Here is a 12820-nt window from a genome sequence, read left to right as displayed (position 1 = left end):
CATAAAAAAAATATTCTACTACTAATAAAGGAACTTAAAACGCAACTTAAAACAGTTTAAGCAACACATTAGAAGAATTTTATTTTGAAAAAAGAATTTTTTTGATGCAACGAATAATTTGTTTCAGCTCTTCGGTAAATAATCTGAAAAGAGACTAAAGGCTAAGCTAGTTTAGTATAGTGCCAGTTAGTAGAAAGCCAAACCTTTAGTAAGGTCTATAGAGGTTTACTGGGTTGATGCCAAATGGAGTGTTCCAAGTGCCAATTAGGGTGTGTTCGGCACCCCTACTTCCCAACCCCTCTCTCTCATTTTTCTCATTTTTCGTATGCACGCTTTTCAAACTGATAAACGGTACGTTTTTTGTAAAAAGTTTATATACGAAAGTTATTTAAAAAATTAAATTAATCTATTTTTAAAAAAAATATTAGCTAATACTTAATTAATCACGCGTTAATGGATCGTTCCGTTTTCGTGCACAGTGTTTGGGTTGGAACAGCCTTAATGGTTAGCTTCAAGCACTCCAAAATAATAACCCCTCTGTTCTTGAATAAGCACTCCAAAATGCGGATAATATGCCATATGATATATTAACAAAAAGAACAATAATTAATGGGTAAAACTTTTTTATATATGTGTTCTTAGCGACTTAAATGATAATGCTAAAAATAAACTTTAAAATCAAGTTTTAAAATTTCTATTTTGACAGCGGCTGATGTTATATAGAGGAAAACGATGAGGCCTTAGTCTGGTTGGAGGGAGATTTTCGGCCATGCAAAACGAAAAAGCTCATTAGCACATAATTAATTAAATATTATCTATTATAAACTTAAAAATAGATTTATATGAATTTTGTAGACATTCTGTATAGGAATTTTTTTAAAAAAACACATCATGCATTTAAAGGTTTGAAAAGCATGTTAACAGAGACGAGCAAGTTGAGGGTTTGGAGTTGAAGAGTACATAGAATAAGGCAGCGATATAGTAAAAAATGGTGACTAATTTGTCCTTGGCAATTGTTAGAAAATGTAATTAAGAAAATAAGTAAAGTGGATAGGGTAGGGATGGAACCAAAATCAAAGTATCTAAAGCAGTTAAAAAAATTTACTAATGAAAGTGGTGGCTACAAGAATTCGAACACAAATGATTTGATCTAAATTGATAAGTTACTGAGGAGTGCGTATTTGAACACAAAGTTACTGTTTCAACTACCAAAACTTTGATTGTATACACGTTTTGGCATCGAACGCCTCAAAACCAGAACAAATACCTCTCCCTACTTCCTCGCAAAAAAAAAAAGGACCCCTACTTGTCCCTAATGCTGCTGCTCGGCCTCGGGGTGTGCAAATCCCATTGTCCCACGCCGCTGCGGCTCGGCTAGGCTATCAACGGAGCACTCGTACGACGGCGTGGAGGCGGCCGACCATATCTGTGGTGACTGTGGTCTCGCTGCGCGCGGCTGCCGTGACGGAAAGCCCCAGGTTCTTGTCTTCTTGATTCTAGATACCCGCCATCTTCCTCAGCAAATCAACCACTTTCTGGTTTCAAGATGATCTTATTTTTTCAGGCTTATGCTCGATGCAGGGTATCCTTGACCTTAATCTGTACTAGGGGTTGCCCTAGTCCCTAAGCAGGAACTATTGGAATTCTTTTGGGCGATTTGGGTCACTGTCGCACACCCAAATCATTAAGGGCTTAAGTCGATAAGACAAATTTGGCGTTGGGTACTTGTTCACCCAAGGATGAAATTCACAAAGAACTGATATGAGCAGCAATTGTGCTTATACTTGTTCTGCATCATCTCGACACCCCTGTGTCAATGGGGATTGGAGAATACTGAAGACCTAAGCCAAGGACCCTGAAGAAAAATCATATCTTTTTTACTGAGGAAGAGGTGAAACTCCAAGTTATGGCTAGTGGATTAGTGTCATCTCTTCTTTCATCAACCAGCAGCCTGTTAGCAATTCTTCGAAGCCCGTTGTCAGATTTATATCCCCGGAGCGGTCATCCCACTGCATCTGCCGATCTGCAACGACTGAAGCGACTGCTGTCACGCATCCAGGCCACACTTGAAGATGCTGAGGAGCAAGGGCTCCAGGACAACTATGTTAAATTGTGGCTTAAGGAGCTCAAGGACTTGGCTCTTGATGCCGAGGATGTCCTTGATGATTACCGGTATGAGCTGCTGCAGAGCCAAGTCCAAGAGCTTCAAGGTGATTATCCACGCAAGCGGAAGCACATGGATAATGATGAAGAGGACAATGATAGTATTGATGAGGTATGGATGTACACGATTGGTGCATAACCTTCTCGCTCCAGCCTGTTTTAAGTGAATTACTCAAACAAATTCTACAGATCATAAATCTCCTTGGGATAGCAGTGGGTATTGTTCATGTCTTGAGTCCATTAAAATTATTTTCTTCTTAGTTTATGGGGTTGCCTTGCCTGAAGATAGTTCCTTCGATCACCCTTGTTAACTACGAGTTTATATGTATATGTATTAATGTATATCGGGCTAAAACTTAGTAATGAAATTATCTTTTCATAAATAACGCATTGTTTTACTTCTTCTTGCTCTTATTCACCTTTATAGAAATTAATTCGCAGAGAATTAATGAGATGATAAACCGTTTCGAGGAGATATCCAGAGATCGAGATGCTCTCAAGCTCAGATTTGAAGATGGCCATAAAATTGTTGACAGGGGAAACTGGATGAAGTCACGGCCTACTAGCCACCTTATTGATGAGTCCCTTGTTTTTGGTAGGATTGATGAGAAGGAGGATATTATCAAGTCAGTATTATCTCATCAAGACATGGAACCATCTGGAATTGTTGTTTTGCCAATTGTTGGAATGGGTGGTATTGGCAAAACTACCATAGCGCAGATGGTATATAATGACAGTCGTGTCAGAAAACATTTTGAGCATAGTGGTTGGATTCATGTATCCCCAACATTTGATGTCCATAAGTTGACGATTGCCATTACTGAGTCATTAACCATGAAAAACTATGGCTTCACACAGCTAAGCTTAGTTCATGGGGTTCTCTTGGAAGAGGTACAAGGAAAGAAATTGTTTTTCGTGCTTGATGATTTGTGGAATGAATGTGAAAGTAGCTGGCAGGATTTTCTATCTCCGCTCAGGCATGCACAAACAGTGACAATTTTGGTCACCACCAGGAGTAAAGAGGTTGCACGTCTTGTTCAAACAGTGCAGCTATATCATCTTGGCTGCATTCCTGACAAGGATTGCTGGTTGTTGTTTCAGCATTATGCTTTTGGAAACCAACATGAGAGTGAACAGTCCATATTAGTTCAGATTGGCAGGAAAATTTTGCAGAAATGTGGTGGCTTACCGTTAGCAGTGAAGTCACTAGGTTGCCTTTTACGATCAACAATGGATGAACATGCCTGGATGGAAATATTGGAAAGTGAGCTTTGGGAATTGGATGAAGAGGATAACATCTTTCCAGCTCTTAGATTGAGTTATTACTGGTTGCCAACAAGATTGAAACCTTGTTTTCTTCTCTGTTCATTGTACCCTAGAAATTTAGGATTTACAAAGGATGACATTATTCAGCTGTGGGTCGCTCAAGGTTATATCTACTCTACAAACGGGAAAACTTGCCGGGAGATAGGAAATGAGTATTTTAATGAACTGCACGCAAGATCATTGATTGAAACTTATAGGAAACCAGTATGTTGGGATATTAACAAACGGAAGCTTTGTCTCTCCAGGTTTACTTATAATGAGAGACAAGGATTTTCGTCAAAAAAAAGAGAGAGACAAGGATTTTCGTCAAGAAACGAAGGGAGACAAGGACTTTCGTCAAAGGAAAAAGCAAGAGAAGCAATGTTCTATTTGAAAAACAAGTTACAGTGTGAAACTTATTTGAAGAAACCATCAACGTCAATTGGACGCTTTAAGTTGCATGATGTTATTTTTGATCTTGCAAAATCATTTACTAGAGGAGAACAGTGTACAGCAATGTTTGGCACGACATGTATGCCACCAGTAGCTGATCTGAAACTTCAATTTCCCAACCCGAGGTCCGTAAGAACACTCGTGTTAAACTGTTGTTTCCGCTGCTACAAAAAACATTCTGGTTATTTTATGGAATTATCCAGTTTCATGTATCTAAGGTCTTTAATACTGAATTCAAACCACGATGTTAGTGGTATGGTATATTCAATCGGCAATTTAAGACACTTGCGCTATCTTTCTCTGAACTGCAAAATGAGAGAGTTGCCTGAATCGGTATGTCGCCTTCACAGCCTGGAGACATTGATTATTTCCTCCTTGAGAATATTAAAGTCAAGCAACTTTCAGAATCTTTTCAGTCTTAGATGCCTTCATGTTTCTTTTGACTTCATGGATGGATCGTTGGATCAATTTAGTGATCTTTATTGCTTAGGGACACTGTGCTTGAAGCATTGCTGCAACATTACATACCTACCCTTACACATAAGAAGCCTCCTTAACTTACAACATCTTCAACTTGTGGGCATTTCGAACATCAGGCGTTTGGATCATGCATCTTTCAGGTACAACAAAAGTAACAGCACATGGCAACCAGATGCACTATTTCCATCCTTGGAGAGTTTAGAACTCGAAAATTTGTGCAACCTGGAAGATTTGTGTGGATTGCAGAATTCAGATTGCTCGAAATTGCAGTCTCTTACTGTAAGAAACTGCTCGAAATTAAGCAGAATCCCTTGTTTCACCTCCCTGAGAAATTTGGTAATAAGCAAATCTGTTGTCAAGATTATCCAGTTTTCACTAGGTAATATGCCGTCAAATCTCCAAACTATTGATATCAGAGATTGTTTTCACCTGAGTACTTTGGTGGGGCTACAAAATCTTTCTTGCCTTATGAGCTTGTACATTTCCCACTGTCCTCAGCTCCTGATTCTTCCTTCAGAAAATATGCCGTGCAAGCCTTGCCATGCATTTGTCGCTGATTGTCCTAAACTGAAACAGTGGTGCGAGAAACATGAGTTCAACTACTTTCAGGTATGTACAGTTTTCTACAAAAGTAGAATAATCATTTTGCTTACAACCACTTATGTTTCCTCATTTCCTACACGAGTACATGTTCCATTAAATACAGAGCCTTCTACTTTTGAGTGAACAAAATGCATCTTCTACTTTAACAAAATGCAAAATATACTATTTTCCATGTATACCAATGTGATTTATGTGAGGAATTATATGAGGAGAGTGGATTTTAAACTCTCGAGGGGACGTCCCACCGTTGCTTGCATGCCACTCAAATAGTTATAAGAAAATTAAAAAAACTAGGAAGGTAGCTTGCTCATATGCGCGGGCATCTTATTTAATGTGTGTGAAATTTTATTACGAATGTCCATGTGTGGGTGGCTTTCTATCAAAAATATTCTTTTACTTTATCCTAAACTAAAATTGAACTTATTTAATGTACTTTGAACAATGGTTATGTTTTTCTTCTAATTACCCTTGCAGCATATAAATTCTGAACTAAAATTACTTAAAACTGTGTAGTTTTTAATTTATGATAAAATGTTGTGCCAAAACAATAGATGTGTTTACTATGAATGTCCATTTTTCTTGTTAGATTCTGTTTGAAATTTTAGATATATTCATTTTATTAGTCATATCAAAATGTTTGAATATTTCTATTTAGGATGGGTTTCAAGCCCGCAAAAAAAAAATTAAAATTAGATAAATTTTGTTCAATTTTCATTTCAATTTTGTTCAATTTTCATTTCTTTTCATATTCATCTTTTATTTTTTGGGGGAGAATTCCACTGTATGAGGCATGCTTGAAATGCTTTGATATCTGCAATTTGGGATGAAAATATAAGTGGGTTGATCCTGCAACCTGGCATGGGATAAAGGCATCCGTTCTAAATTATATCTCTCTAATTAAGTAAGAAAATTTAAAATAGAGGCCGTAGTATTTTTTCGCAAATTACCACTAAACTGGAGTGTCATGTAACAAAAACACGTTCTAGATTGTTCTATGCTAAATTTCAGAAATTCATGATGTACCGTAGCAAGTTTTACCAAAAATAAATAAATAGACATGATCTTTTAATTACTCTCTAAAATTTACCTATATATTGCTAAGGCAACATCATGGTTGTTTCGTTGTTAAGATTCCACCAACGTTCTTAGTACAATCGGTATGTTCAATTGGCCACGTGACTTTATAGATCACATATATAATTTAGATGCTATGATCATTTTAAGATTATTTATTTATCTCCTAAAACGATCATTTATTGATAAAAACATCAACATCAAATTGTATGGATGAATAGCTCCTATATACATCTTGAGAGAAAAAAAAATAATTAAGTCGATAGAAAGTCGTTAGATGTCTAACGGGATATAATTAATGGGTCTACCAGTTTTATAAAAAATTAAGGCGGGATATTTTTTATTTTTAGTGAGAAATTTTAGTGTTTTCTTATATTTAGTGGAGGCCTCAATATGGATGCGGGTTGCAGAATGTAAATTTTTGTTAGCATTTAAATATAGTCAATATAGTTATTAAATTATTGATTTCACTTAAAAAAATAATGTGATAGTTCAAACAGATCATAAGAGACATATGGTGGCTATACCTAATAGGTGGAGGTTCATTTGTGGTCTTTTCTTTGCCCACGAAGATAATTTTAATTTTAATTGTCAAGAGATAAAAAAATATAGAAAGTAACACACGGCTTGGGGATGAGAATGGAGGGAGGGTTGGGATTTTTTAAAATAAAATGATTGATCTAACGACCGAAAATAATGTGTTCATGTTTAAGTCAAAACCGATGGTCGAATGTTTTATTTTTTTGATTTATTAGGATTTTCTCTAATTTAAGCGGGACAAATAGTAGCTTAGTATAGCGTTTATGTGCTTTAATGCCTATAGGGATGGAGAGGAAGGGAAGATGGTTTGGGATGGATTTTTTTTAAAAAAAATAATGTGTCCATCGTTTTAAGTGGATACCAATGATTGAATGTTTCTCTAATTTAAGAGTGCCACACAACGGTTTAGAATATTTATAGGATTTTTAATGGATTTTAATGCATATGGTGTCTATTTGTGGGTTTTTTTCCCTATGAAGATAATTTTAATTTTAATTGTGATATGCTTTCACATGGAAAACTATATGTATTATAAAAAAGATGAAAGCATCAGATTAAATTCATTTAGAAAGGGTAGTTTTAATCTTGGCCTGAGTAGTTAATAGCCTTAAATTCATTATTTAAGACGAAGAGCAAAAACCGCAGGATGGATATATCAGGTTGAATGCTCCATCAAGCGACCATTGATGATCCTCTTCATTGTTAATTTTTTAATTTTTCTTTCAGTTATATTCTGTTTTGCATTCTTGATCTGGGCTTTGATCAAGTAACGGTAGTAGCGTATTGGCCGCTGGTGCCGGAGGAACCGACATCAGATGTTGATCCAAGGACGAGCGTATCCTTTCTAATTGATTTTCAGACTGTTAAGCACCTTCTAAACTTAGCCTCTCATCTTCTTTCAAATTCGTGCAGTTTTTTTTAGTGGGAGTGCGAAGCACATCTCGATAAGAAAACAGAGAAACAACATAAAAATCATTATGTGCAGGGATGGTGGGAAGTTTTGATTTTTTAAGATGCATCTAACGATCTTAAATAATGGGTCCACCGATTTAAATGAAAATCAACGGATAGATTTATGTATTTTATTAGAGTGTCACGTGGTGCCTTGAGAGTATTTATACGTTGCCATGTGGCGGCTTGAGAGTGTTTATAGAAAGTTTAATGAACTATTAGTATATAATAGATAGATTGAGAAGGTGTATTAACATGTGATATTTCACTCTACAAACATGCAACTTAAAATTCAACTCCACATGCCGCAACGAAAAAAAAAGAAAATTTGACTGTCAATATATGTTAACTAATCGTAGTTTAATTTGTTTTTTTTGTTACAATATGTCGAAGTTGAATTTTAGGTTGCATTTTTGTGGAGTGATATATCACATATTAATATATATTCTTAATATTTTTTCATAACTATTTGAGTGACATGCAAATAATAAGGGGATATCCCCTCAAGAGTTTAGAATAGTTTCCCATTACATGACCTTTCTTATCGAATTAATTTGTTGATATATTTAGGTTACCATAAATAAGCGATGGCGATACAGAAGTCCAAAATGTGTGTGTGTATGTTGTGGGATGGGATACAAATGCCAAATGCCACAATTTTAGGTCACTTGACACCAATTCCACCGCTTTCCCAACTTGTAAAATGTTTTCATTCTTTGTGAATATCGATAAGAAAGCATGGACGAAGTAAGCACCTAAAAGCAATTGGATCTAGTACCCAGGTATTATAACATAGATTTTTTTCTAAGGAACATAAACAATAGTTGCACCATAAATGTTGCAAATTTTGGAGTGTTCTCAATATAACTGTAGTTTGAACCCAAGTCCAATATATGGGCCTGAAGTTCCTCAATCATTAGGTGTGGAATAGAAGTTGGCTAGGTTTTGGGGGTGTAGCAAGGCTTCTGCCTGGTTTGGACCAATTAGGCTAACATCTTCCGATTTTGGGCCAACAAGTGAGGTGAGAGCCAAATCCACAATTTCTAGTGCTCGTGCATATTCGTGTGGTGTAGTTGGGGACTTCCTCTCGTGCCCACGATTTCTTTGCTACTGCAAAGTTAGATTGATACAAATCAATGGTAAAATTCCATTTGGTAGATTGTTGCAAGTGGAGGCGTGGATTATAAACTTCAACAGAGGATTTTATGCTGGAACGATTACTTTGTTGTAAATTAATAAACCTATGTACTCCCGTACTGTTTGAGGTTTTAGACCTTTTTAATTCACATAAAAAAAATTCAGTAATAAAAACATGCAGACCAGTTTAGTTTCATTTATGAGAAACATAGTGAGTGCCCTAAGCCCATAATTAGGTACATGGATATTTGAAATGCAGCAATCTGCGTGAAACTCAATTCCTTAGCTTGCTGTCCATTTTGGTGGTTTTGCCATATGATGTCCTGATATGGATGTTCTAATATGTCATCCATATCAGGACATCATAACCATGGATATTTGAACTAATACGTCATATCCATATGGTTTTTACATCATATTTCAATCAGGACAATAAACTGTTGTCAAAACTAAGGATATATTTAGGCTCAATTTTCACTAATTGTTCTCTTTATCTTCTTCAATAGGTTACTAGGAAGATGCATATTTCAGATGTGCGATTGATCACAGAATATGGTGTTAAGAATTTCGTGGCCGTTCAACATTTGACAATTGAGAACTGCACGCAGATAGGCCAAAACCTGCTTTCCTCAACCAAGAGCTGGTTACCATCTAACTTGCGGTTCTTGCAGTTCAGTTCTTGCACTTTCTCTGGTGTTCTTAATTTCCACAAGGGTCTTTCGATGCTTTCGGGACTAGAGATCAGGAACTGTGCTAAACTTGAATCGTTGATAGGTTTGAATTATCTCAATAATCTTCGAGGACTGGTTTTGGTTGAATGTCCTTTACTTGATATGTCAACTGGAACAAAATTTCCAGATCTATTGTCATCTTTGATAATTCGCGGGTGCCATCAGCTTCTATCTCTGCACTTATGTAACCCTGCAGTTCTGACGGAGCTTGAGATATCCGACTGCCGTGGATTCATGTACATTGGAGGATTAAGAAATTTTAGAGACCTTGAAAGCTTGAAACTTCTTCATTGCCCTCTACTTCAGCTGCGGGACTTGATGCCAGCTGCTCCTGAAACTGCCGTAATCTGTTGTTGTCCGAGGCTGAAGAAGTGGTGCGAATGGCATGACATAGAGTATAAGGTAAACCAACGTTCTGATATTCTATTCGTTTCTATGATGTTAATTCACTCTGATATTTTCGTTCCTGATTAGGACATTCAGGAAAATCCAGAAGATTCATATGGGAAGCTGTGATACTTTTGTAATTGACCACATTTTATTACGACAACTTCTTGAAGATACATATGGGATGGCTGGTCATACATTTTGATATAACCGTTATGGTCTCGAGACAGATAATTGATCTGTAACAGCTCAAGACAATTAGCCTGTTTTGTATTGTAGGCTAGTGGTGTGAGAAAACTTATCACAGGGTAAATTAAGTTCACTTCAAATTTTACACAACTTAAATGGAATTGGTGCTACATAATTTTCTTCAGAACAATGTAAATTTGGTGAAATGGTGTAACGTTTTTATAACTGAAGTGCATTTTCCAAACATTTTGCGGATTACAATTATAGTTAAACTTATAATATGCTTAACATGGTGTTCACCTATTTTAAAAAGGTTTATGTTGTTTATTTAACAGATATGTCTCTTTCACTCTTTTAATTGGGTAAGTTTAGATTAAGCTTTTGTAAAAGTAGGCACCTGCCGATATGCTCATCTGAACATTTTGCAAAACGGCGATTCAATTTTTTTTATCTGTATTTGTGTATACCGTGCATATTAGCGCGTTTGAATGGTGCACCTGAGTGGCCTTTTATTTTGTTCTGGGTGCTTTTAATAGTAGGGGAAAAAATGCTGATTCACCAGTCCTTAAGACTGGTACTTGACCATTTGCCTCTTCAAGTCGTAGACATGGCCGCTATAAATAATCCAAGAACTAAGTAATCATGGTAAGGTTCCGTTGTTTTTTCATGTTCCCTTCTGCCGATTTTATTTATTGTATATGGTATGGAGCTTCGTTAATTACTTCTGTTATGTTTACAAATATACTAAAATGCTATGCTGCTGGATGTTCTGTTCTTGGTAATGTAAATAAAATCAACTCTATAGCGCTCATTGGTAATCCATTCAAGTTTCACTTCCGAATATAGTATATACCACTGATCCGTACCACTGATAACACAAACTCATCCTACACAACATCTCATATTTTGTTTATTTTTTGTAATTGAAAGAACCAGGCGTTGCTGGCTTGCTGCCATGCTTGCATCATATTACAAAAGTAGCCGAACACAAACTTCTCCATTTCTCATAGTTTATTCTCAAATTAAGATGCATGATTACCATGTCGATCTGCATGGCATCCATTTAACACACTGCTTACATTGTTCGGTCCTTCAGCTTTGAGATGTCGGGGCCGATCAAGGCCGGCATATAATATGGCTGTGAGATTAATTAATTAGACGTCGGTGGGATAGGCGGTCGCTTGAAGGCCGGCAGCGTGTGGATGAACTTCTCCCCTTCGCTGCTCAAACGCCTCCCACCTTCTCCTGATCCCAACCAAAACACCGACATCTCAAATCTCTAGTAGCTATATTTTGCAGAAACATTTGTATATACTGAATTTAATTTTCAGTTATCTTCGCAGAAACAATTAATATTTAAATCTTCAGCTATCTTAATTTGCAGAAACATGTAGCAGCAACCAAGTTAGTTACACTGTCAACCAAATTATACACTGTTATCTTTTTTTTTTCAAGATAATACGCTCTGCAACTGTGAATGCAAGAAACAGATTGTTATGCATGTACAGAACTATGGATAACGAACGGATTACCAGTTGCAGCAGGACGGATTGATGATGGCTGCATGCCGGTAGGCGGGCCACCCTTCAAGCCGGTCATCCAGCCCAGGCCCAGGCTTCGCCTGAGCGGCACGGCGGCGTGGCCACCATGGCCGACCTCGCCGTTGGCAGCCACAACCATGAACAGAAGCAGAGCGGCCAATGCTGCTTTCCACGCCATGTTCTTACCTTCTTTCCTTACGTGCGGCGGTGCGGGCAGCGTGCAGCGTGTCTCTGCAGTGTCACGCCGACTGGTGGATGGAATGGAACTGAACTTAATTTCTGCACCAATTTCACCATATAAATAGTTGTGAATTGCAAGGGCAGTGTGCGATGTTGGTATATGCTCTCGATCTGGTGTTTGTGCACCCAACTAGATAGTGAGATAATCAAAGAGAGTTTTGCATATATGCAGTTAGGCGGCGCGAAAGCTCTGATCAATAATTGTTGGAAGAGGAACTGTGCAATGAAGGAATCAATATCTTGTAGTTTGTTGGTACCTACTATACTACTTAGCGATCACATGCCAACGTGTTTATTTGGTAGCAGTTTCATCGATCTATATGGTCGAGAAAAATCAGTGCTCTTCAGAGTCTAGACGTGCAAACGACGACGGGGCATAAAGAAAGAAATATGATCATATGCTCCATTGGTAACAAATTAAGGTGTTTCTGTCTTTTCACGTGTGCATCTGTCTTTCAGGCTCACCTTGGTATACAACAGATGAAGCCACCAGGGTTCCATGGAACGAAATTTCAGAAATAGCGGTAGAAAATTCAAAATTCTTAATTAAGCAAATATCATTCAAATTTCAACCTTTTTGTCCGAAATTTCGCTTCTACCAGTACTCCAAAGTATATATACTTTTGATTTCCGAGACAGAACACTGGAAGCCAAGCCTGAATTCTAATACTCCAGAAGAGGGGCAAAGAGACTCAAGAGGATGATTTACCTTTTGAGTGCTCAACTGACTATTCACATACTGTAGAATTGAATGAGATGATTTTTTTTAAAAAGAATGATTAAACATGCCTCACATCTTGCACTACTAAAAAAGCATTTTTCCCAATGTTAGAGTCTTATTTTCGCAGGCGGACATGACCTTTAGAACCAAATGACCGCCTACAAAAATATAAATCGAGGTGAAATTTGATGTCCGCCTACGAAAATAGACTTGAATATAAATAGACTTGGGATAGGAGGAGATTTTTTCTAAGTCTCCACACCTCACCACTCACGGCCGGCAATCTTATCCCCTCACCTCTCAGT

General features: G+C 37.2%; 1 protein-coding gene across 4 annotated transcripts; it reads left to right on the top strand.

The window, feature by feature from the left end:
* The first annotated feature begins 1283 nt into the window (after positions 1-1283).
* Positions 1284-10274, top strand: LOC4323979 (putative disease resistance protein RGA3). Of its 4 annotated transcripts, XM_026026117.2 has the most exons (6): positions 1284-1478; positions 1582-2275; positions 2605-4780; positions 4919-5010; positions 9213-9839; positions 9912-10274. In XM_026026117.2, exons 2-6 carry the CDS (start codon positions 1907-1909, stop codon positions 9951-9953), a joined length of 3306 nt encoding a protein of 1101 aa, XP_025881902.1. In that variant the 5' UTR covers positions 1284-1478; positions 1582-1906; the 3' UTR covers positions 9954-10274. The 4 variants fall into 4 exon arrangements, with proteins under 4 accessions (XP_025881902.1, XP_015622262.1, XP_015622260.1 ...); XM_015766776.3 differs by having other exon boundaries at positions 2605-5010; positions 9921-10274; XM_015766774.3 differs by having other exon boundaries at positions 2605-5010.
* The last annotated feature ends 2546 nt before the right edge of the window (positions 10275-12820 follow it).

Source organism: Oryza sativa, chromosome 1 (genome assembly GCF_034140825.1).
Source record: "Oryza sativa Japonica Group chromosome 1, ASM3414082v1".
Taxonomy (NCBI): Eukaryota; Viridiplantae; Streptophyta; class Magnoliopsida; order Poales; family Poaceae; genus Oryza; species Oryza sativa.
The sequence above is the reverse complement of the archived record's forward strand: the minus strand, read 5'-3'. Positions and strand labels throughout refer to the sequence as shown.

Coding starts and splice junctions, on each gene's coding strand:
- LOC4323979 (XM_015766774.3), top strand. CDS start 1,907: ATGGCTAGTGGATTAGTGTCATCTCTTCTTTCATCAACCAGCAGCCTG. Junction 2,276..2,604: donor ACAATGATAGTATTGATGAG/GTATGGATGTAC, acceptor ATTAATTCGCAG/AGAATTAATGAGATGATAAA. Junction 9,840..9,911: donor GGCATGACATAGAGTATAAG/GTAAACCAACGT, acceptor GTTCCTGATTAG/GACATTCAGGAAAATCCAGA.